General features: G+C 33.9%; 3 protein-coding genes across 4 annotated transcripts; all 3 read left to right on the top strand.

Moving 5' to 3' along the window:
• Positions 1–7,863: 7,863 nt before the first annotated feature.
• Positions 7,864–11,893, top strand: IQD21 (IQ-domain 21). 2 transcript variants are annotated; one of them, XM_068625829.2, is made up of 4 exons: positions 7,864–8,343; positions 9,538–9,831; positions 10,465–10,836; positions 11,012–11,893. In XM_068625829.2, the coding sequence occupies exons 1-4, from the start codon at positions 8,257–8,259 to the stop codon at positions 11,642–11,644; spliced, it is 1,386 nt and encodes a 461-aa protein (XP_068481930.1). In that variant the 5' UTR covers positions 7,864–8,256; the 3' UTR covers positions 11,645–11,893. The 2 variants fall into 2 exon arrangements, with proteins under 2 accessions (XP_068481930.1, XP_068481929.1); XM_068625828.2 differs by having other exon boundaries at positions 11,009–11,893.
• Positions 11,894–12,743: 850 nt separating this feature from the next.
• On the top strand, positions 12,744–23,150 carry SS1 (glycogen/starch synthase, ADP-glucose type). Its single transcript, XM_068624453.2, has 15 exons — positions 12,744–13,144; positions 13,419–13,798; positions 13,932–14,009; positions 14,099–14,223; positions 14,699–14,780; positions 15,345–15,518; positions 15,719–15,800; positions 17,539–17,630; positions 17,712–17,774; positions 20,191–20,280; positions 20,630–20,754; positions 20,861–20,969; positions 21,044–21,099; positions 21,544–21,583; positions 22,584–23,150. The coding sequence occupies exons 1-15, from the start codon at positions 12,859–12,861 to the stop codon at positions 22,737–22,739; spliced, it is 1,938 nt and encodes a 645-aa protein (XP_068480554.2). The 5' UTR covers positions 12,744–12,858; the 3' UTR covers positions 22,740–23,150.
• Positions 23,151–24,007: 857 nt separating this feature from the next.
• LOC137820283 (SNARE-like superfamily protein) lies at positions 24,008–25,558 on the top strand. Its single transcript, XM_068624269.2, has one exon. The coding sequence runs from the start codon at positions 24,456–24,458 to the stop codon at positions 25,107–25,109; it is 654 nt and encodes a 217-aa protein (XP_068480370.1). The 5' UTR covers positions 24,008–24,455; the 3' UTR covers positions 25,110–25,558.
• The last annotated feature ends 596 nt before the right edge of the window (positions 25,559–26,154 follow it).

Here is a 26,154-nt window from a genome sequence, read left to right as displayed (position 1 = left end):
ATATTTTAAATTTACATCTAATAATTACTTTTTTATTAATTAATAATATGAAAAATTACATTTACAAATATATATATATATACTAAAAAATCATTAAATAAAAAATATTTTAGAGAAAAAATAATTAATTAATATATTAAATATATTATATGTTATTTTAGAGACAAAAAATTTATTAGTATCTAAAGTAATTTTTATTATTAATAAAAGTTATAAATTAGTATCTAATTAATTATCAAGGTTTTACTTACCAACTTTAGATATTAATAATTTTGGTAGGTAAAACATTGGTAGTTAATTAGATTATAAACTATTTATTAATACTGAAAAATATTTTAAATATAATAATTTTTTTATTCTATAAAATAGTATTTAATTTATACAATATAGTAACTAGTTATTTTTTTGTCTTTAAAATTGATTTTTATTTAGTGACTTAATTTTAATGATATATATACATATTAACTAATTAAATCATTAAATAAAAATAATTTTGAAAATAAAAATAAAAATAATATATATATATATATATATATATATATATGTTTTGCCCCCATACATCAATCAGTATAACATGTTATACCATTCAAAGTAGTAGTGTAAAATCTATAGCTCTATAGTGATGATATGAGTACAAAGTGCAAATATGGCCATAGGTATTAAGCCCTTGAATTCTCTTTACCATTGCCATGTGAATGTTTTCTCTAACATATACAATTCACACAATAAAAAAATTTAAAACGAATTTTAGTATAAGATAAAATGGAAATCATTTAGAAACTAATAAGGTGAAAAAAAGTTGTAAGTATAAACTAATTTAGAAGAATTTTCTATTTAAAAACTCTTTTTAAATATGCATTTCTCATTTATTTTGTCACACAATAAAAAAATTATAAACAAATTTTGTTATAATATAAAATGGAAATTATTTTTAAACTAATAAAGTGAAAAAAGTTGTAGGGAAAATTAATTTAGAATATTTTTCTCAATATTAATTTTTTAAAATATGTCTTAATGTACTCATTTTTGTGTGTATGCTTTTATTGTGTAATATAATATTTTTTTTCATTCTTATCTTGTTGGAGATTTCACATCGACTAGAGATTAAAGCCTTTCATTGTATATAAGTGGGTGCAAACCTCAACCCTATGAGTCAGTTTGATGGGGTTGAGTTAGACTTAAAGTCCACTTCATAATATATCTCACATTTTTATACTACAACTAACTAACTGATAGTACAATTATTTTTGGTTTTTTTCTCATTTGAATCAAAGTCAAATTAACATCATTGCATTGTTTGGTATAATGGAAAACTCTTAATAATTTTCAATAACATAATTTATAATATTTTTTAGCCTATGAAAAGTTTTATAATATGGATAATTGATACTATGACAACAAACATTACTCAATTTTTAATATCTTATGATGACAAATAATAAATGCTTTCAAAGGTCATAATTAGAAAACTCATATATCAAACAATGTATTCATTTTTTTATAATAAGAACAAATACAAAATGTTATGTAACAAAGAAATATATTCTTCATAAAATTTAAAGTAATTATTGACACATCCCACATAAAATATAATAGCATATTAATTTTAAATATATAATATCAAAATATATAATAACATTAATTTTAGATATGTAATATAAAAAAATATAATAGCATATTAATTATAAAATATGAAAAAAATTGGAATTAATATCTTAAAATCACAAAAAATTATACATATGCAAAAATGTTAATTCAAGAGTAAGTCTCGATATTTTTATTCATAGAACAAATACCATCCAAAATTACTAATTAATTATTCTTTTAAAGGTATTTTTTACATTAGGTGTTGAAAGCAAATGTATATAGTGAACCTCTTAACAACCAATATCAATCCACCCAAAAGTTAGGAGATAAATACTACATGGACATTCACATATCATTAATGGTGTAGCTTATGAGTTAGATTGCAAAATAAAAGTTTCTAGGAGTGATCAACCTTATTATTTTAATTCTTTATGTATTTTCTTCTACATGTAAAAAGAGTAATATATATATATATATATATATATATATATATATATATATATATATATATATATATATATATATGATATCAAAAGTTGATAGTTAAACTCGATCAAAAGTTTACATAAAATAAAATAAAAAACGGATGCTATTTGAAAATTTATGTTAGTTTTGCGTTCTAAAGAAAATCAACACTAAAAATATAGAAACTAATAAATTCACGTCGATTTCAATATATGAACGATAACACGGTAGATTGAATCAAAATTGAGAGTTAAAAGAGAATTGAGTATAGCTAAATGGAACACTACTAACAAATTATTTTATTATTAATTAAGTATAGAATGGGTTAAGTTGATATTTAATGATTCAAATGTTTATTAAAGATAGTATTGGTTAAGTCAATGGTAATGTGTCATATTTAGTATACGAATAAAATGAGTGTATATGAATAAATCTTAAGTTAACTAGTATATTCATATGCATATTTTTTTACGAAAAATATGAATAACCCTTAATCTTATTTTTCCACCAATATCACACTAATATTTAAAAGTTAATTTAATATGTTTTTAAGTATACCTTAATATAAATGAAAAAAAGTTGTTACTTCATTGCTATGAATTCCAACTCTCTCCTCTCCCTGGCTTACGCAAAGGAGCATGTACATTTATGGCACTTCACCTTCTTTCTTCGATCATCTTTCGCAATTATTTGCAGATAAGGTGGCAGTTACAACTATAGTAGTTTGCATTGGAGCAACAATAACTGTATTAAAATCGTTGGCTAGGATAACAATAGATTCCTAAGACGTCTGCAAAATACTTTCCATATCCCAAACAACTTCTCATACTACAATGGTAACTTCTCATAAATGTTTCAAATTGTAGAACTAGTATAAAAAAAAAATACGGATAAACAAATAAGAAAGCTTTTCTTTCAAGAAGATAATTAAACTTTCTCCAAAAATACTTAAGTATAAATAGAGATAACATGATTAAAAAAATAATAAAAATATAGCCATTGGAACAGTTAAATAAAATATTATTAGCTTTTTTGTGAATAATTTGATATTAATGTACTGTATCATAAATTCCTTCCAACTAAAATATCTTAAGACAAAGTTGATGTGAATATTATTTGTTGTGTAGTGTTATTATACGAAAACCATTACATAAAAATTAATTTTTAAAATAAAAATAATTAATTATTATTTAATTAAGTTAAAAATATTTTATAAATTAACAAAATTATTAATATTTAAATTAATTATATTATAAATATAAATTCATAAAATAACTTCAAAATATATTTATCATTAGTTACAAATTTTTAATTATTCACTACTTTATATTCTAAATTAATTTTTATTAATTTTTTAGAGATTAAATTAGAATCTAAAATAATAGTGACTAAACATTCATAATTTATTAATAATAGAAACTACGTTAAACATAAATAACTTTTTAATATCTTAAATAATATATAATTTAGTTAATATAATAATTAATTATTTTTATTTCTAAATTTAACTTAACTTAATAATTTTTTTAATAGTCTTTTTTTTTTCAACTCATTTCTTACCTATTATGGGAGAGAAACTCACATTTAAAATTTTAACAAATATAATTATTAACTATTAAATAAAAATAAATAATATTAATGTTATTAATATCTAACGAACAAGTTAGTAATTTATTATTCACAAAAGTCCAAATATAAAACCCCCAAATACCTTACAGTGTGAAATATAAGTTTTTTCAATTCCTCAAATATATTAAAACCTACCAGTAACCAATCTAAAGAGTGAATTTTCTAAACCTATAAGCCAATCTAAAGGAAGTTACCTTTTGATATCACACGCACCCAGATGATCCAATGCAAAAAAAATGGTTCTCTCAAGATTCTCAAGAGTACACATTCTAAGATAACATGATAGGATGTAAAAAAAGATGTCAAGAAAAAACATCCAAAAAAGACACTAATTAATTAGTTATTTGATTATGTATTACGAAGTGGACTTTAAGCCTAATTCAACCTCATAAAACCGGCTCATAAGGTTGAGGTTTGCACCCTCTTATATACAATGCAATGTTCTTATATCTAGTCGATGTGTGATCTCCAACACACCCCTCACGCCGAGAGTGATAGATATAAGCTCGTGCGTGAGATAACATATTATAGGTGGTGGCCTGATAAACCCAACAAATACTCGCAAGGATTTGATCGAAAATGACTCTAATACCATATTACAAAATAGAATAGAGATGAACAAAAGAGTAAACTGAAGACAAAGGATATGAGAATGAATATCTGTTCTTTTTTGTTATTCAAATCAAAACAAATGGTCTGAATATATACAAGTAGTACACTCATTCTATGTTTAACTAAAAAGGAAAAGAATCAATAATTAAATATCAGAATCGTAACACACCAGACAAAATAAAAGTTATTCACCAACTAACTGATAATTAGAAAAGACATCAAATTATTCTCCTCTATTAAGATAAACAACTGATAATTAGAAAAGACATCCAATTAATATTAGGATACTTCTAGAGTTATATCTGTATCCTTTAATTACAAGTTTACTATAAAGGAGTGTTGTATATCGGATATTGGTGTCCATTCATTTTCACCCACCACTTCTTATAATCTGTGTCTCCTTTGTGATTGATTAATGATGAAATGGGAAAACTAGTTTTGGTTTGCATTTTAATCTGTGTGGTTTGGCAGATTTTAAAATAAATTGCGTGGGACCAATTGTTGAAGTGGACAAGCCAGCGTACATGACGTGCTACAAAGGGTTCGTGCTCGTGACTAGTTACCTACTTCTCAATCACATGAACAACTATATACATTCATTATTACGTACCTATATATTAGTATAAATCTATCTTACTTTTATTCATTATTTCAAACTCTTGCTCACATTTTCTTATATAACCAAGAGATTATTACATTATTCTTACTTTCAACTCAAATATTAGCAGTATTTCTTTTACATACTATTCAATTTTTCATTTGTGCTTAACAAAGAAACATGTAAATTATAACCATTTTAATATCATAATTATTAAGATTTAACATAATTATTTGTATGCTATGACATATTAATAAATATCACAGTTTTATTTTAAGATATATAATTTAAAACCGTTATATTATGATATATCATTTTCATGTATTGTTGTTTTCTCTATATTATTCATTTTTTAAGAAAAAAATAAATTCTCTAAAATTTATTAAAAAATTCTACCACATTTTCATTATACAAAATCTTATTTTTTTTTTCTTCTCTAAAACTTTTCTCCAAAACGATAAAATAAATCATACCCAATGTTGTTTCGACATTCTTGTTAACCTTTTACTACAAGAAAATCATGAAATAAAAACTAATTTTAGAAACAAAAAATAATTAGTTGCTATGCTGATTAAATTAGAAACCATCTTAAAGACTAATTTTTTTTGGTTTCTAAATTAGTTTATATTATTGTTAAATAGTTTCTAAATTGGTATCTAATTAACTACCAATGTTTTAACTACCAATTATTTAGATTCTAAATTTGGTAGCAAAACCTTAGTAGTTAATTAGATACCAATTTAAAAATCAATTAATAATAATAGAAACTAATTTAGAAACCAAAAGTTTTTTTAGTTTTTAAAATGGTTTTTAATTTAGTCACTATATTTTTTTTTATTTAAAATTGGTTTCTATTTCATGATATTTTTGTAATGTTTCTTTTTATTCTTAATATACTTGTATACTTAATAAATTTTTTGAAATTTTGTAGTTTTTAATGTTGAAGTTTTTATCAAGTTTCATAGTAGATAAATTATTGTTGTATGATAAAAATAAATTAGGTGCATGATTATGAGACGCCATGAGTTCTCTAGATAGAATTTATATTGTGAAATTGGATGAACATTGAAACCAATCTCAACATTTAAATAGTGATGGAAATATAGGTGATTTTATTTATGAAAGAAACAAAGAATGAGCAAAACATTGTTAAGAGGAGCCATTTTCCGTTCACATTGCACACACCACGATATGAATGCTTAAACTATTAGTAGTTTTCAAGCTACAAGTTATCTGATATTAAGCTATGGCTATACATGCACATGCAGCGTATTTAGTACGAAATTTTTCTTAATTTTTTTTGTCTGTAAGAGTGGAAAAGTAATGCATATTTTCATGATGATAAGTGAAAACAATTATTGTATAATAGACCTCTTCAAGTGGTGTGTGGCCATCTATGTATAGTTAGATTTTCAAAATTTATTATTCTCGTGATAAGAAGTGATGGTTATTTATCATATAGCAATAATCATATATATATATATATATATACATATATAGATAGATATGAGGATAAAATTAAATGTTTTTTTATAATCACATAGCTATAGAAAAGTTATATAACTTTTCCGAAAAGATCACATGATTTCCTTTGTTTTAATTTTATGATTAATATTAATCCTTTTCACTACTTGGCTTTTTCTATTAATCTAATCAAATTTAAAGGTAACACATTCAAAATTTGAAATTAAACTCTATGGAATTTATAAGAATGGGTTTAACTTATGTTTAGGTGATTTTAATTTGGTTTAATCTTTTTTTATTTACTAACAAAAACACGTATCCACATTTTGATTATATTAAAATATATACAATTTTATAATTTTTATAATTTTATTGTTTTTATGAATAATTAATTAAAAATAATAGAATTTAATATATATTTTTTAAAATAATATTAAAGAAAATTACACAGTCGATATTTTTGAAAAAAAATTATTTAGTTATTTTGAAATAAAAAAATTATTCAATTATTTATTTTATTAAATAAATAAACAAATTATTTAAAATTACATAAAAAAAGTTAGCAAAATGGTGTATCTCTTTCTATATAATGGTATATATATATTTAAATTATATTTTTTTACAATTTTTAATTAATAATAAATTAGTATTTAATGGATAATGTTTTATATTTATCAATATTTTGAAAATCAACTTGAAGTGATCGGTCAAACTACAAAACCAATTCAACCAAAAAAAAATTGTAAACATATTAAGTAGTTCATTAAAATTAATAAGAATTTGGCCTAAAGACAAAACCAATAAAAATAGTTCACAATGGCTAATAAAAAACTTAATATAAAATTGTTTAAACCAATAACAAGATTATCCAAAAACTGATATTATGTCCAAACACCACTTCATATCATTACACGATTATCCAATAACAAGATTATCCAAAAACTGATTTTATTTGATATTTTACATAACTTTAATAATAATAATAATAACAATAACAATAGTAAGTGTTGATATTTATTATTGAAGCCTAGATTTAAACTTTTGCATACAATTAAATATTAAATATTTTAATTTTTTCAATATTATAAATTATGATATTATATATAATATTATTTAGTAATTATTATTTTAATACTATAGTTGAAACCATTACACTGTAACTAAGTGTTCTGAGGAGTGAAGTAACAATGATTCTAAAACAGTCAATTTAATGAATAAATGTGACAGATTGTAAACATGAAATTTCTATATTAAACGATTTACAGACATTGAGCATAAACCATTTATCTGTAGTTGTTTAAGATTGAAATTTAACTTAAGAAAACTATTTTCTTTTTTTATATTTTTAATACAACTTTAAAATGAAAATAAAGATATAATTGAAAAGAAAAAGGTTTAACTACTGAGACACCATTAAATGAAGTAGCTTGTTTCTTAAATCAGGTGGAGAAAGTTGAATTAATAACATTAAATAAGATTATAAATGCATATTATTATTTTCTGCTGCTATCTAGATTCTCTTTTCTCTCCCACTGTAGTGAATACGGTTACTAACAAATCTGTCTCTCTCAATCTCACCTCATTCTCATGTAAAAACTCACAATCTCTTCTTTCTTTCTTCCTCTCAACTCTGTTTCTGCATCACTCCACTTTACATTTCGCAACTCTTCTAAATCCTCTCTCTTCAATCTCAAAAATACCAACTAATGTCCAAACACCACTTCACACCATTACACGCCGCGTAGCGTTCCGTGTCCTAGGATGTTTTTGGTTGTTCCAATGAAACATACGATGGAAACAAATCATCTTCTGCTGTTCTGTCGTGTCTGAATTTGTAATGCACGTGATGGTTATGATGATGGTGGTTGTGTCGGCTTAAGAAGCAGATTATTTCCTCAACCATGGGGAAGAAAGGAGGCAGCTGGTTCTCCTCCGTCAAAAAAGTTTTTAAATCCTCTTCTAAGGACTCGCCGGTGCCGGAGAAGAAGGTTATCTGTTCCCTCTCTTCTCACACAATTATCTTCTATTCACAATTTTTATCACATTGTACTTTCATACTCTCTCTGTTTTCTTCTTTTCCATTCGTCTAAATTGGTTTTTCTGAATTAGGATTTTCGATTTTCATTGGAGTTCTGTAAGCATAATGAAACTCTCGCCATTTTTCACGGTTTGAAGATTTCCATTTTAATGGGTTTTTTCATTTTTCGCAAACAAGCCATCGTTTTAAAAAAAAAATTAATTGGAATGGATAACAATGTTGTAAAGAATGATTCTATTATTATCCAGTTAAAAATTTTCATGTTTGTTGCCTTTTATCACAATGAAAGACTGAGGATGGGAGTTAACCAACTGATTTTTTTCCAATGACATTATTTGAAGACTAGTTTAAGGTATTAATTTTCGTACGATGAAATTCTAAGAATGTTTCATTCTACTTAGAGGAGTCTCTTTCATCTTATGTTATGTTAAAAACTAATCTGGTTAAGTTTGATGATTATGTGTGCATCGATTGCTGTAATAAGATTGTTCAAATTTATTAATCAGTAATTTTAAAACTAAGGTCATTAATGTAATGGTGGCATTTTATAGAAACACACTAGTTAACCTTGAAGGGATTATTTATTGTATCTTATAGGTGGAGGAGTTAATTGTGTGTATCACGTCATTAATACCGATTCAGCTCCAAAGTTATTGAATCAGTCACGAGTCATGATCATGACCTTTTACTCAATCCCCAACAAACCTAGAAGAAAGTAGAAATTGCTTAAGTGCAGCATAATTAATGCTATCACTGCGTTCTACCTTACACATTGAAGGCTAATAGCACCTTCCTGTGTACAGTAAGTGGAATTCTTAGTTGTTGTTGTTGTCTTTTGTGCTTCCACATAAAAAAAATGAGTGACCTGATCCTTAGGACCATCGACCCAATACAGTGTGTAATTATGCGAATATGGTCCCCTATCATGTGAAGATGTATCAAATAATTTTACCAGTATTCGTGTCACATAGTTATCATACAACCCAACCCATCACATCATTCATCTTGACCATCATGTGCTTCCCATGATAGATCTCCATCATGTTAATTAACAAAACACATTCTGTTTCATATTTTGTTACTCCTTGATTTCCCAAATGATTGCTAATTAGGACATGATGGATGTTGGGGTTTCCACTTTCAGAAAGACAACAAGGAAGGGCAATGGCAGCACGAGGCGCCAGAGGAGGTGTCCTTGGAGCATTTTCCTGCAGAGAGTTCTCCGGATATTACATATGAAGGGAGTGCCACGTCAACACCAGTGACTGAAGATAGAAGCCATGCTATTGCCTTTGCAGCAGCAACTGCTGCCGCTGCCGAAGCCGCAGTAGCAGCTGCTCAAGCAGCCGCTAGAGTTGTGAGATTGGCAGGTTATGGACGGCAATCCACGGAGGAAAGAGCTGTAATACTCATTCAATCGTACTACAGAGGTTACCTAGTATGTCCTCCTTTGTCCTTCTCTTACAAACCGAGTAATTAGTTTTTTCCTCCTTTGGGTAAAGTTGTTGTTAATTGTTTAATATCACAGTGTAGCAGGTCAGTTAATTGGTTTGGTATGGACCATAGATACGCCACCCACCCCCAAAGTTTTGCAGTTGTATTTATAAGACATGAATGACACTTGCAGTACAATATGATCGCCTTCCTCTGCTAACATCATTGAAGTTCACGCTGATTTATAATTTATAAATGGAGAACTTAATGGAATATTTATTGAATTCAGTGTACGGAATAGCATAATAATGGGGTTATCTGCAAGTACACTATCTATGCATTCTCATCAATAGCTTGCTTCATCTTTAGAAATTCTTGCGTGGCTGCATTAGTTACAAGCTCAGAATGGTATTAACTATTGCGATAAGTTCAGCACAAAATTATACCGTTAATCACTGTATAAGCTTTTGACTGATTGTGTCTATGCTCATGCAAATTATTTCCTTGATCATTTTAGTAAAGAACGAACAAGTAAATAACTTGATCACTGGATTTGTTCTTTGAGATTACTGATGATTGAACAACTCAAGTCATCATTTTTTTTTTCACCAAACATTAGTATCGTTGAACTCTGCAGGCTCGGCGTGCATTGCGGGCTTTGAAGGGATTGGTGAGGCTGCAAGCGCTAGTGAGGGGACACAATGTGAGAAAGCAAGCGCAGATGACAATGCGATGCATGCATGCATTAGTCCGAGTACAGGCAAGAGTAAGAGCTCGAAGACTCCAGTTGACTCAAGAGAAGTTTCAGAGAAGAGTTGAGGAACAGGTCCAAAGAGATCTAGAGGAACAAGAACAACCTAAGCTGCTTTTGAGCCCCATCAAAATGTTAGACATGGATACTTGGGACAGCAGGCGCCAAAGTAGCCAACAGATCAAGGAAAATGATTTGAGGAAACATGAAGCTGCAATGAAGAGGGAGAGAGCTCTTGCTTACGCTTTCAACTGCCAGGTATTCATTTTTGTCCTTCCAAAATCAAGCAGTCTTGAACATGTAGTTTTGTTCAATCTTTAAGGAACAAGTATCTAAGTTTTTCAAAAATTTAGCATGATGTCTCCACTGTATAACATGACATAATCCTAAATGCATTTTCATTTTTGATTGTTGATGATTTTGTATGCAGCAGCAGAAGCAATACATGCACATAGACCCAAATGGTGATGATATTGGAAGCTATACGAATGAGCGTGAAAGAGCCCAAATGGATTGGAACTGGTTGGAACGCTGGATGTTATCACAATCACACAACTCAAGGCACTTTGGGCCACGGGAGAACCTTTATAGAACTCTTGCTACCACAGCTTCCACCACTGATGACATGTCTGAAGAAAAAACAGTTGAAATGGACATGGCTGCAACACTGGACTCAGCTCATGCTAACATGGGCCTCATCCACCGAGAATCTTTTGATACAAGCCCAATATCCAATAGGCACCACCAGCGCCACCACAGTGCAGGTGTACCTAGCTACATGGCCCCAACCCAGTCTGCAAAGGCCAAGGCTCGTAGTCAAGGCCCGTTTAAGCATAGGGGTTCACCTGGGCCTCACTGGAACTCGTCCACGAGGAGAAGTTCTATGGGGCTACCCTGTGACTCATCTAGCTCTGGTGGGCCCACTGCAGCTCATGTGTTCCCAAGAAGTCCAAGCCCAAATATTAATGAAATTCGCCTCCAATCTAGACGGATTTCAGGTGGCAGCCCGGATAATGTTCACATTGAGGATTGGGCCCTTCCCCTTGGAACCAATGGTTGGACGTGACTTTGTTAATTTATTTATTTTTCTAAATATCCTAATAATAGCATATTTTTCTAAATAACAGCATGCTCTGAACTTTGGTCGTTCACATGCAATGGTGCTGTTCAAGGACAGTTTAATATGTTGTGTTGTTGTCGTGTCATGGACAATATAATCCCTCGTCCTGAACCACCCCAAAACTGGGATTGTAATGTCTAGGAACCCCATGTTGAGAAAATGTTTGAATTTTGTTTTCCCTAAAGGGAATTAGTATTTGCACGAGTGTTTTGTTTTCATTTTGAAAAATGTACCTTGTTTGTTTGTTGTGTTGAATACTATCATACTGGTGCTTCATTAATCCCATGGGATTAACCATAAACCAAAATAGTTGTTCTGTAAAAACTAAAGCGACAGATACATATTTCCAAAAATAGAACACTTTTACTTTTGTTTCTCACCTTAGATTTTTTTTCTCTCTCCGTTGTTCCCAATCACTTGATAAAGGATAATTTTTGCACACCCTACACCGCCAGTGTTTTTTTTTTTCTCTCTTATCTAGTTACAACGGGATATGAAACTTGTTTTGTCAGAAAAGTTATCATTAAATAAGGGGTGGAAGATTGAACGGATGAAAATATCACATTAAATTATAAGTAACTGACAACATAGAAATTATGATATCATAAATAAGATTTGTTATATATGCATTTAATATGTAATTATTATTACAATATACTTTTTATCCGTAGAATTATTATTACAATATAAACACCTATCTTATATATGTTAAAAAATAAAAAGAATTTAAAATTTAACTTCTTAAAATGGGACAAGATGATAGTGATAAAATATACACATTTAATAATATAAACGTTACGATGCATCTTATGTTTTGATGTTCTCATAGCTTAAGCAAGAGATGAAAGAGTCAGAAAAATAAAATTAAAATAATAACTACGAAAGTTAAAACTAATTAAGACATATGTATAACTACATTATTAGCATAATAATTTTGGATTTTGATTATATACGTGGAAAATAAAAGGGGAAACAATCTATGGTCGTTATGCATTTTGGCGCTTTTTCTGGATCTGACGCGATGTACATTATCTCTTTCCAAATCAAATTTATACGTCATGTGAAGTGTGTAGTGTTTGAGAGCCTCTTTTTGTTCTTTTCGCAGCCACTTTTCTTCTTGGTTCACGATCCCTTCCCTCCTGCATCAGACTTCTCTTCTCATGGACTCTCTACAACTCCATGCTCTTCTACATCCGCATCTATGCGCATCATCATCATCACCATCACTAAGGCAGCTGCGTTTCCCTCTTCCGTTAATACGAAATTCAAGAAATCGCAACTTCCGATTGTTTTCTGCTCACAATGGCGGCGCTGCTTCGCAAGACGGTCCCTTCGCTTTTGAAGAAAAAGTTGTCTCTTCCCCCAAAGATGATAGAGGTCTCGTGCTGGCCAGAGAAACCGACGATTTTGGTTATCTCGTTGGCTTTCGCTTGATTCCGGAGTCAGGTTAGATACCTTTCTTTCTTTCATTACCTTTTCATTTCCACATTAATAAAAACTATTTTTTTTACTCATTTCATTTTCATGCATGCGAAAATCTCTATGGGCTTGTTCTAATTCAATTTTGTTAGTTAAACTCCTCTGCTTTTTTAGAGGATTGAAAATATGGTGTATCAATTTTGTTATGTTACGATCACAATAAAGAATAGTGTTGCATCCACCAAGTTTCATTTAGAGGATGTTATTTTTTGGTCTTGAAGAGTTCTTGAAAGTGTCACAGGTCTTGAAGAGTTGATGAGTGTGCAACATGCAATAGCTGAGGAAGACTCTAGTAGCGACTTGGCTAAAAAACCTGGGATTAAGGATACAGGTGAAGAGGAAGCCGAGACTAGAGTGTCCCACAACATTATTTTTGTGACTGCTGAAGCTGCGCCATATTCCAAGACTGGTGGTCTTGCTGATGTTTGTGGCTCTTTGCCAATTGCTCTGGCGGCTCGCGGGCACCGTGTGATGGTTGTCACGCCCAGATACATTCATGGTACTTCTGAGGATGCTAAGTTTGCTGGGGCAGTTGATCTGGAGCAACGCACCAAAGTGTCGTGCTTTGGAGGTGCTCAAGAAGTTGGCTTTTTCCATGAGTATAGGGAAGGGGTTGATTGGGTATGAAGTTAGAATTTTTGGATTTTGGCTTTTGTTACTATTGAGTTGTTCAAAACCCTTTGACTTCTTACATCGTAGGATCTACTTTGTTTCATAGCGGATGATGCTTGGTGCTTCTACCTTGTTGTTTCAGGTATTTGTGGACCACCCCTCGTTCCATAGACCAGGGAATCCGTATGGGGACAAGTTTGGGACTTTTGGGGATAATCAGGTATATTCTTGTTAATTCTAGCTTTGATGCTAGATTACCATTATACATTCAAGAATAATGATGAACTTCTTTCTCATTTGGTTTTACAGTTTCGGTTCACTTTACTTTCCCATGCAGCGTGTGAAGCGCCATTGGTGCTTCCATTGGGGGGTTTCACTTACGGAGAAAAATGTTTATTCCTTGCTAATGATTGGCATGCCAGCCTAGTTCCAGTGTATGCATACCTAACTTTATCCACCCTTTTACCAATCTCTCTTTCCCCCTCCCTTTTCTTTTTCAAATGAAGAAATACTGTGTGTTTCCCAAAGCTTATGATTTCTGTCAATATTTTTCTTTACTAAAAATAAAAGAGCAAATACAGCCTTATTAAAATCTGTCTTTCTTCCAATGGTTCCACTAAAGTCATGCAATTTGTTCTTTATTTTTGGAAACTTTACACTTCCCTTTCTATAATTAGATGAATTATGGTCTCCTCTCATTATAGATGCTTCAATCGCACTACCTTCCAGAGATCAAGATGTGTCATACTTTAATCCATTCAGTTGTAATTTATGCATTTAGTTATAATTACGCTTCATTATGGCATGTGGCTTTCACATTTTAAAGTTTCCTTTGGAGCATTTTGTGATTTATCTAAGAAGATATTATTGTCTTACTGAGGATGAGCCTAGTACTTGATTCTGGTGCAGACTTTTGGCAGCGAAGTATCGTCCACATGGGGTATATAGGGATGCTCGCAGTATATTAGTGATACATAATATAGCACATCAGGTAAGATGTTTCATTTTATTTTATTTTACTAGATAGAGATATTACTAATAGCAGCAAAATAACATCATGCTTTAATCTATCTGTTTCTTAAAATGACATTTCAAGCATCATCAACAAAACAAGGGTCTCTATAAGTTATATTTTATACTTTCCATCTAGATGCCCTCAGCTTGGCTGCCTCTTATTAGTGTTCATTAAGTCACATTCTAGAAATTAGACAGATAGATCCTGAATGGCCAACAATAAAAGGTTCGTTGTTAAAAACTGAAATTATTACTTTTATCTTGGTGTGAGGACTTTATTAATACGTAAAATACAATTGTGTTGGTTGTTCTCACATTGAAATGAATGATTTGAACATGACAGTGGCAGTGCATGCATATCAAAGATGCTAATTTGTGTAGGGAAGTCTTGGAAAATAATGTAGTCTTTGATAGGTAATGCTACAAATAGGTTTCATAATACTTTGCCAAATATAATGTATATTGATATTAATTCGGGAAGTTTGTAACATATGTTTTAGTCATTTATATCAGCAAAGAGGCTGATGAAATTATATGTTAGGGAGTGGAACCTGCAATTACATACAGTAGTTTGGGGCTGCCTACAGAATGGTATGGAGCACTGGAATGGGTGTTCCCTACGTGGGCAAGGACGCATGCTCTTGACACAGGTGAAGCTGTCAACTTTCTAAAAGGTGCTGTTGTTACAGCTGACCGGATTGTGACAGTAAGCAAGGTACTAATACTGCAAACTACATATTCTGCTCCCTTCTGTTTTATCGTGTCAAATATTGGGTGTTTCTTTATCACCCACCCTGAAGTTAAAACCATACACCACTATGATATCTAACAAATTATCAATATTGTAGAAGACAATTGTCTTGTATTTACTATGTAATGATATGCAATGCATAAAGATCTGCCTCTCTTTTCCAGGGCTATTCCTGGGAGATAACTACAAGTGAAGGTGGAAATGGTCTACATGAATTATTAAATGGTCGAAAAAGTATTCTCAGTGGTATGCTTTTTTTTAACATTCTCTTTCTTATAGCATACATTTTGAAGCTCATCCTTTGAAAGATTTATTTGTGACTGAAATTTTAGAGTTGGTAACATGTGGTTTATTTATACTCCTAAAGCACACTAATTCTTTGAGAAAGTTAAACCCAATCTTGGGCCAAATAATTATCTTCAGTGCAAATCTGTATTTATTATGAAGTTTCAGATTATATATTTTATACATTTGATAGTTTGACACTCAGAAAAGTAAGCTTTATTTCAGTGTCTTACGAAAACTAATCAATAGGGTGATTAATAAATTTTGCTATTCTTGTTAAACAGGAACCTTTTGATCTTCTCAACTTAATGAACAATGCTTATCTTAAGTATTTTTTTTCTCTGCTGTGAATCAAATCCTATTCGAAAGCTCAAAGTAGTATTTCATATTTACTCGATTTGATGGCAAAAAGCTTGTACCACAAGGCACTAATGTGACTAGAAGTATTCTATTGAATTGATTAGAAGACTTTCATATTTGTATATCTAATGCAAGATTTTTTTTTCATAAAAAATTAATAGAACCCAGACCAACTTTCAATTTCTGAAATATCACACCTCAGTTTTTGAATAGTTGTTTTTTGTTCATTGACTAATTTTAATAGACAATGGTTTCTATCCACACACCAAAAATAATGTGATGCTTTGATCATTGGTGTTATGTAATAACAGTTTGTGAACAGAATTAAAGTTATTTTAGTTGTTGCTTATCTGATTGTGACTTAGGAAAAGAAGTTTTGTTGGAAGACAGAATTATTTATAGAACCTTTGTTCTGTTTTTTAGAAGATAATGAGAAGTCTTCTAGTTTTCTGTATGCTCTACAATTTCCTAAGAATCGAGAGTGAGTGTGTTCAGTTGAGTGAAACATGCCAATTTCTGAAGCATGTCATGTTAGGATCATTCAAGCATAATACCATGTTTGTTGTTCGGAAGGAGAGAGAAAATAGAGGAGAATGAAAACTTTTGAAATTTGAAAAATTCTATCGTTTCTAATTGAAGAAAAAGTGGAAAGAAATGTTTTGGACTAATAAAGAAAGCACTTGAAGTAATTATAACAAATTCTTTCCTCCTTTATTTTCATCCTCTCATCCAAACATAAGGTAAGTGTGGCATTGATGACAAATCATTAAGATAAAATAGACAACTTGAGGAGCAGGGGCTTATCTACCAAACAGGGAAAAGGGCCACAGGTAAGGAGGGTTGAATTCGTTTTCTGTTTTACTTTTCCATCAACTTGTATTGTTCAGATAACTTCTTGCAAGTAAATTAGGTAATGAATTTGAAGAAAATACTAATGCTTTGCTTTGTACTTGCAAAGTTGAGTTTTCGTTTATTTGTTTTGCTATCTTGTCTTGACTTGTGCCATAGAATCTGTTGTAATGATACTGGCCTGTATTTTGAACAGGAAATTGTTGAAAGTCATTCTAATTTATTGTCAGAATAATATACCAATTTGATTTCACAAATTCATCAACTTAGTAGCAAATGAATTGTTATTTTCCTAAACATCACAAAGTCCAGAAGCTTCTTTTGTCATTATTTTATTTTTTTCATGATGTTTCCTGATGCTTTCAGCTGTACAAGTAGTTCTGAGTCAATGTATGTGAATTCGAAAGCAAAACAATACTACATTGTCAATTGCTTACTCAATGATGTGCCTTGATGCTCAAAAAATCATTACAATTTTAATGTTGACCAGGGATCACAAATGGAATTGACGTCACTGAATGGGACCCATCATGTGATAAACATATTGCTTTCAACTACTCTGCTGATGACCTTTCCGGGAAGGTTTTACATCTTCCCTTTGTCACCCTTCCTTTGTATCTTATTAGCTGAAATTCTCTTATCGTAATTATGTGTAATGTACAGGCCAAATGCAAGTATGCTTTGCAGAAGGAATTGGGTCTTCCAGTGAGGTCTGATTGTCCATTGGTAAGTTTGTTATCTGCATGCAAAATTAGTGCTCACTCTTTCTGGTAAGGGGGGCAGAAAATCCAAATTACAAAATCCAATCCATAATTATCCAAATCCATATTAGTTTTAATCCATTTAAATGGATTTATCTCAAATCCAAATCCATATTTTTGGATTTTAAATCCAATCCATTTAATTGGATATGGATTAGATATAGATTGAATACATTTTTGGATTATCCAAATTGCATTTTGGGTTGGATTTGACTTGGGCCGATCCAGGTTGAGCCAAGACAATCCGAACCCAGGTTGAGCAAAGTCGAGCCAAGTCCATGTCGAGCCAAGACGTCCGGGCCCAAGTCAAATCGAGTCAGTATGGGCCAAAATTGAGCCAAGTCGTTCCAGGCCAAAGTCGAGCCGAGTCAACCCTGGGCCAAGTCGAGTAGAGTCAACCAAAGCCCAAGTCAATTTGGCACCCAGACCAGGTTGAGTCGGCACCGAGCCCATGTCGAGCCAATTCGTCCTGGGCCCATGTCCAACAGAGTCGGGCACATGTCGAGACGAGTAAGTCCAAACCCATCTGGAGTCGAGTCGACCCGGGCAATGTCCAACTAAGTCGCCTCGGGCCGATGTTAAGTCGAGTGGATGCTGGCCGATTTCGGGCCTAGTTGGTGTGGGTCAACATTGGCTCGAGCTGATGTCGAGTCAAGCGGGCTAGGGACGATATTGTACATAGAGGGCCCGAGTCGATGTTGAAACGAGTCGGCCAAAGCCGATATCGAGCCGAGTCGGTCCAGGCCCATGTCGAACTGAGTCTTTCGGGTCCGATATTGAGTCTAGCGGGCCCGGGCCAATATCGAAACGATAGGGTCAGGGTTGATGTCGAGCCGAGCGGGCTCGGGTTGGTGTCGGGCCGAGTGGGCCCGAGTCAATGTTGAGTCGAGTAGGCCCGGATCAACGTCAGGTCGAGCGAGCCTGGATCAATGTTGGGTCGAGCGAGCCCGGATTGATGTTGGGTCGAGCGGGCCCAGATCAATGTTGGGTCGAGGGGCTCGGGACGATGTCGGGTCGAGCGGGCCCGGGGCGATGTCGGGTCGAGCGGGCCCGAGGCGATGTCGGGACGAGCGGGCTTGGGCCAATATCGAGCAGAATCGGCTTGAGCCCATGTTCGGGTCGATGTCGAGACGAGTCAGTCCAAACCCATCTAGAGACGAGTCAGTCCAGACCCATCTAGAGACGAGTCGACCCGGGCAATGTCCAACTAAGTCGCCTCGGGCTGATGTTAAGTCGAGTGGATGGTGGCTGATTTTGGGCCTAGCTGGTGTGGGTCAACATCGGCTCGAGATGATGTCGAGTCAAGCGGGCCAGGGACGATATTGTACCGAGAGGGCCCAAATCAATTTTTGGTCGAGGGGCTCGGGCCAATGTCGGGTCGAGCGGTCCTGGGCCGATACCGGGTCGAGCGGGCTCGGGCCGATGTCAAGTCGAGTGGGCACGAGGCGATGTCAGAACGATATTGTATCGAGAGGGCGTGGGCCGATGTTGAAACGAGTCGGCCAAAGCTGATATCGAGCCGAGTTGGCCTTAGCCAATGTAGAGCAGAGTCGGGTCGAGCTGATGTCAAGTTGAGCCGGTTCAGGCCCATGTCGACTTGAGTCTTTCGGGTCCGATATTGAGTCTATCGGGCCCGGGCCAATATCGAAACGACGGGGTCAGGGTTGATGTTGAGTCGAGCGGGCTCGGGTTGATGTCAGGCCGAGGGTGGCTCGAGTCGATTTTTAGTCGAGCAGGCCCGAATCGACGTCAGGCTGATCAGGCTTGGATCGATGTTGGGTTGAGCGGGCCCGGATTGATGTTGGGTTGAGCGGGCCCATATCAATGTTTGGTCGAGGGGCTCAGGCCGCTGTCGGGTCGAGCGGTCCTGGGCTGTTGTCGGGTCAAGCAGGCCCGCGGCGATGTCGAGTCGACCGAGCCCGAGGCGATGTTGTGACGAGCGGGCTCGGGCCGATATCGAGCAGAATCGGCTTGAGCCCATGTCCAGCCGAATTTGTTCGGGTCGATGTTGAATCGAGTCAAGGCTAATGTCAAGTGGAGTCGGCAGGCCCATGTTGAGTCGAGGGGGACAATGTTGATTTAAATTGGTCCAATTTTGGGCCGAGTTGGTCCGCGTCCAGGCTGAGTCGGCTTAGGCCCAATTCGAACCAACTTAGTTGTGTTCATATCAAAATGATTTAATGTAATTGATAAAGTGAATTTAATCTAATTAACAAAATGAATATAATCTAGATTTCATCCACTTTAAATGGATTTAAAAAAAATTCAAATAAATTTGATCTAGTTAAAATGGATATGGATTTTAAGTTGGGATCTAGATTGGATTTTCCAATCCATGACCACCCCTACTTTCTGGTATTGACTATTGCTGAAACTTGCAGATTGGGTTCATTGGAAGACTGGACTACCAGAAAGGTATTGACTTGATCCGCTTGGCAATGCCAGAGCTCATGGAAGCGGATGTTCAGTTTGTAAGTTATTTTGTATATCTGTTCTATAAACACACGTTGTCGCAAATAATTAAATCCATGGAGTGGTGATATCTAAATGTAGGCTGTTTACTTGTAGAGTATAAAATATATCTTGAGACATTGCAGAATATACAAACTAAAATTTTAAACATCTCGATACTTACTATAGAATAAAACGATTGATCATTTTTCAAATGCAACCTCCTTGTGTGAATAATTTCATTTGAGAGAAGTTGAGGCCTCCTGAATTCTAATTGATAGATGTAATTATAATATGGAAGTTCTGAGGAATGTGTTGTATGCTTGTGACCCTCCTATATGGTTGACAGCCTCTAGTTATTTTTTGCAGGTAATGCTTGGGTCAGGAAACCCTATTTATGAAGACTGGATGAGAGCAACAGAGTCCGTTTATAGAGATAAATTTCGGGGTTGGGTGGGATTTAATGTTCCAATATCTCATAAAATAACTGCAGGGTAATCCAAAAATCTATGAATCCTTTATAGGAAAATTTGAGGTCATTAAAAATTTCCATACTGAATCTACATCAATCTGCTTCTTACTGTACTCCTGGTTTGTCAGCTGTGATATATTGTTGATGCCATCTGCGTTTGAGCCCTGTGGACTGAATCAGTTGTATGCAATGAGATATGGAACTATACCCGTAGTTCATGAAACTGGGGGCCTAAGAGTAAGCCATGAAAATATAAGAAATTGACTTGTTCAACATGATTTCTTTGCCTTAACGACTTTCTCTTTATTCAGGATACTGTTCATAATTTTAGTCCATATACTGAAGACAGCAAAGCTGAAAGCACTGGGTATGTTGTCCATGAGCTTTGATTTTTTATTCTTCAAATATCCATTGCCATATTTTCTTAATAAACCTAGCATGTATTTGGTCCCAGTGAAACTAACACAGTTATATCATAGTAAAAATATAGAACGTGTATATTAAGCGTGGCTCTTATTTAAATTTCTGGCTGTGAATCATGGAAGTAAGAGATTTCCTATGCTGATTACTAAGTATAATACAGTGATTAGAAATAGTTTAAATTTGTAAAAGTAATGTAAGTCTATTAAGTGACATAAACTTTCATAAGCCTGTACAAGCCTGGATAAAATGAGACATGTAACACTTCCAATTACAAACGGTTAGCTTTTGTGATATGTCAAATGAAAGTTAACAATCCCAGGACTCAACTCATACAAAATGAATATGCTCATCATATATTGTTTGATATAATTTTGAACTTCACTGACAGGTGGACGTTTTCTCCACTAACAAAAGAGAGCATGTTAACGGTAAGCTTGATTTCTTGCCATTCAGATTCATTGTTTTTTTATTAAGCATACTTTGACAGCATCTTAATATTTTAATTTTGATAATTCTATATAATGTCTTTTGCAAATTGATATGAAGACTGGAGTTGTCTTTTGCCTTGTTTATTATCAAAAGGTTGTGTTGAGAAGAAAGGACGAGATACATGAGATGAATTCTGTGTATTTGAATTACGAAGCAATGCATATATGTATATTTGGAGCCATTAATACAATGGTAATCACACATAATTACAAGAATATACACAAATATCTTGAGATGTCTATGTCTCAATGTGATGTGAAGGAGTATGTTGGAGATCCGATTAAAGATAAGGTCAATTTAGAGTATATAAGTATATAAGTGGGAATAATCATCACCTTAGAAGTTACTGGTTTTGTAGGGTTGAGTTAGGTTTAAAGTTCAATTTTTAAGAAGTTAGTGTGATTAACATAAATCCATAACATATATCTGTCCTATTTACATAATTACTACAGTTACATTTTCTAGCAGTGTTCGTATTGTGAGTGTCTTCCTCTTCCTGTTGTGTATGGGGGAAGGGACCATCTTGGGATGGAAGCTATGGTCTAATATATATGGGTAATCATTATTTCTTTTAATATACTTGTCTGAGCTCATTGGGTTGCTACCCTCAGTCTACTGACAATCATGGCATGCTTGGTTTAGTTTACTATAGCTTATGAAATGGTTCTTGGTAGGGATCATGAATCTCTAATTGACACCATTGGGTTGGCTTTCTGAATCCTTTGTCGGCCTCTAGATGTTATAAACAGCCATACCAAGTTACTAAAACATCAAGGAATGTGTACCAATCTCATCTAACAGTCCATACACATACAGTCTATGGTGGACATGTTGGAATGTGGAACTATTTGCTAACTTTTCTCAATTGTGTGACGTTCTGACAACATTGTTTCTCCACTTTTGTCACCATGATGTTAACTTTTTTACTAATTTTGACAGGCTCTAAGATATGCCATTCAGACATACAATGAACACAAGTCTTCGTGGGAGGGATTGATGCTAAGAGGCATGACAAAAGATTACACATGGGTAAATGCAGCTACTCAATACGAGCAAATCATTGAGTGGGCATTCATCGACCCACCCTATTGCTGAAATGAAGATTGCATAAATGATCCACGCAAGGATTTCTCCAATACCAAGCTACTTAGAGGATTATCATGCTCATAATTAAGTCATAATAGTTTCCTTCAAGGAGGCAGATGTCTCACTTGTCTAAGCCGTACTCCTTTGATGATATGATATTGGGTACATAAACTCAGCTAGGCACTCTCGAGGAATTTTTTACACTGATTGGAACTCCAATTTGGAACCACGCCAATGTATAGTGCTGTTAGAAGTTTTTTACCTTTTTTGTTTTTTTAAAGGGTTTTAGAATGGGTCATGTGACACATGGAATTTGTACCATGTGAGAGTGTGCGTGTATTGGCACTGTTATTGCGAGTGACCGACATGATTTGTAAGATGCGTCAATCTCTGTCTTGTGCATGCATCTATTTGGTATCATCCAGAACCTGACCCACTTTTGCGTTAAAATTGTTTAGGCAACTCCCTAGTCGCCAGCAACCAAGTCATTTTTGGAATACTTTTGTCTAATTCATTTGGCCAACAAGTCATATATGGTTGGGATCCAAAGGGTTGAAGTTAAAACTTTTAAGATATATACATTAGGTTTGCAACTCCTCTCATCCATCATTCATTCTCATCCAGTATTCAACTTTTTTATTTTTACTTGTATTTTCAACCTATATAAAGATACTTAATACCTAGATTTCATTGTGCGAAAACACATTCTTGAAAAGGTATAAAGAATTTTAAGCATGAGTAAGTATTAAATCGAATGTTAGTCATGTATAACTCGTTTCATGAAACGAAACGTGTGGGGAATGAAGATACGTAATGTGTAGTTTATTAACTTTTAAGATCAAGTCAGATTTTTACCTTTTTTGTATAATTTCTTTATAGGTGATAAAATACATTTGTGTTTTGTACATATACGGCTTAAGCTTCCTTAGTTAAAAGTATACAATTGAATATGAAATATAGAACATTGATTCGGTTTATATTGTATATTAAATTAAAACATTTAATTTTAGTGTTTTTTCAAACAAAAAGAAAACTAAACTACTTGCGAGTATTCATAATATATTTATCCATAATTTATGCGTATAAAACCTAATCTCATCTTCAAATTCCAAATAATAGAACAATATTTATTCTCTTATATTCAAATTCCATAAATAACCTAACTAACACCTCAGATAAAATTGGTCCAGCATAATTTTTTTTATATTTGAATTCCTTTCCAAAAATAGAATAATTCTCACATATTAATTATAGTGGAAGGAGAGAGAGTAAGATCTGTTTTTGAATACAAAACTTAGTTGGTGTGATGTGAGGAAGAAGATGTAAATGGTGAGTTTGTTATGATGAAACATAGGGTATTTTATGAAAGAGAAAAGGGAGGTAAGAGATTTGAGTTGAGTGAATGAAGAAAGGAATGAAGAAAGTGGATATAAAAAATAAAGAGAAAGAAGGTGGGACAAGAGAGGAGAGGAGAAGTTGGTAATTTAGAGGTTAGGAGAAGGACAGTTCGGTTTGCGGTGTGGTTGGGCGCGGTGCTCAGCCAATCCCGTCGCATCATCGCCTACCCTCGCCACCCTCTCATTTTCATCAATCATCACTCCTCATTTTTAGTAACCTCCATGCCCAAACCAAAACCCTAATCATTCATATTCATTCAATTCCAATGCTATAGAAAAAAATTATAAAAACAAAAAAACTCTTGATCCCAGCTTCACAACAATTGCCATGATTTCGAATCCCGAATTGATTCACTACGCCTGCATTGCTCGATCGGACACCATCCTGGCCCAGCACCAGAGCGAGAACGAGCCGAACATGGAAGCCCTTGCGGCCCAATGCGTGGCCCAAGCCCCGCCCAACCACACCCTCTTCACCCACACCGTCGACAACCGCACCTACACCTTCCTCATGGACCCTCCCTTCGTCTTCTTCGCCATCTCCCACCACACCCTCCTCAAATCCCAAACCCTCCCCTTCCTCCACCACATCCGATCCTCCTTCCGCCAAACCCTACCCTCCTCCTCCCACGCCCACCACCACTTCACCCCTCTCTCCTTTCAGCCCCAATTTCCTTCCATCTTCGACGACGCCCTCCGCTACGATTCCAAAGACCGCAGCCTCAGATCGGAACCCCCACTCAACCCTCCGCCGCAGGGCCTCAAGAAGAAGAAGAGACCCAACGATGCCCCCGCCACGCTCGATGTTTCCGACGACGTTTCACTGTCTCCCCTCAAGCACCAGCCCCACGACCGCCACACCAAGGCCAAACACGTCTGGAAGAAACACGTCTGGGTCCTCCTCCTCCTCGACTTGTTCGTCTGTGCCGTCCTTTTCCTCATCTGGTTGTGGGTCTGTAGCGGCTTCAAGTGCATGACCTGATCCCACTTTTCACCTCTCCAACAAGAAAAAAGGTTCTCCTTCTTGTTCTTCCTCTCGCTCTCGTTTCGCCTTCGGTTTTTTTGTCCCTCACTGAGGGATTCTTAGCTTGTTTTTTTCATTCACACTTGACAAAAAAGTTGCAGATGCAGGGCATAAGCATGCATGCATACCTGTTATGTATATGTATGTAACTGGGGGGTTCTGTTTGTTTCTTTCCCTTTTTTTTTCTACTTTCCATTGGGAATTTCCTTCTTTTTCCTTAATGGGAATTGCATATCAATTATGAAGATCATCTTAACTTCTCATCCGGCCATGCTCAATTGTTCAAGATCACATATTCCAGGTGTTGGTTATCCTATACTTTTTTTTTTTACTTTCTTAACATTGTTGTTACTTTAGCTTCCGCTTCGTTTAAGGTTTATCTCTTCAATTATTTAGTGATTTTGTTCTTTGCTCTGAAATTTGATAGATGTGATTGTTCCATGTATGATGTGAAGGATGTAAATCTGTTTTAGAGATTGCAGAAGAGTGTGTGATTAGTTTTTTTATTCTGTTTTCATCTTTAATCAATCAAATGAAAATCTCATGTATCTCCTACCAATTTAGGAATCTATCATCGTCTCAGTTGTGAGAGGGTTAATTTCTCTGGAAGATCAGTTCTGGGATTTGTAAAAAGGTTATGAGTTACATTGTTGATATTTTTTAGAGTTAGTTAAAATTGTAAAAATATTGGGTAATGTTTGATTGGTGAGTTTAAGTACATGTTGGGTTATGTTAGGTTAGGTTGGGATTGTATAGGTAGCTTTCATAGCATAGTCACAAACAGAGAAATCTTTCTGGTACAAAAACTGAAAGTTTGAGCTCTCCTCGACCAACCCAAAATGAGATGAGGAAAAGTTTAGCTATGCTGTCTTTGGGGTCGGTGTGGTGGGACTGGGAAATGACAATTTCTGTGCTGGCACATTGATGTGTCCAACTGTGGACATCTTTTTAGGAAGTGTTCTTGCATTGGTCTATGATCGACAAATAGTTTCAGTTTCAGGTG

This window comes from Phaseolus vulgaris, chromosome 9 (genome assembly GCF_051622355.1).
Source record: "Phaseolus vulgaris cultivar YP4 chromosome 9, ASM5162235v1, whole genome shotgun sequence".
In the NCBI taxonomy this organism is placed as follows: Eukaryota; Viridiplantae; Streptophyta; class Magnoliopsida; order Fabales; family Fabaceae; genus Phaseolus; species Phaseolus vulgaris.
The sequence above is the reverse complement of the archived record's forward strand: the minus strand, read 5'-3'. Positions and strand labels throughout refer to the sequence as shown.

Excerpts from the sequence above, each read along its gene's own strand:
- IQD21 (XM_068625828.2), top strand. The coding sequence starts at position 8,257 with ATGGGGAAGAAAGGAGGCAGCTGGTTCTCCTCCGTCAAAAAAGTTTTT. Across the intron at positions 8,344-9,537 it reads CGCCGGTGCCGGAGAAGAAG|AAAGACAACAAGGAAGGGCA; the intron begins GTTATCTGTTCC and ends TTCCACTTTCAG. Across the intron at positions 10,837-11,008 it reads CTTACGCTTTCAACTGCCAG|CAGCAGAAGCAATACATGCA; the intron begins GTATTCATTTTT and ends TTTTGTATGCAG.
- SS1 (XM_068624453.2), top strand. The coding sequence starts at position 12,859 with ATGGACTCTCTACAACTCCATGCTCTTCTACATCCGCATCTATGCGCA. Across the intron at positions 13,799-13,931 it reads ATAGGGAAGGGGTTGATTGG|GTATTTGTGGACCACCCCTC; the intron begins GTATGAAGTTAG and ends TTGTTGTTTCAG. Across the intron at positions 21,584-22,583 it reads CAAAAGAGAGCATGTTAACG|GCTCTAAGATATGCCATTCA; the intron begins GTAAGCTTGATT and ends TAATTTTGACAG.
- LOC137820283 (XM_068624269.2), top strand. The coding sequence starts at position 24,456 with ATGATTTCGAATCCCGAATTGATTCACTACGCCTGCATTGCTCGATCG.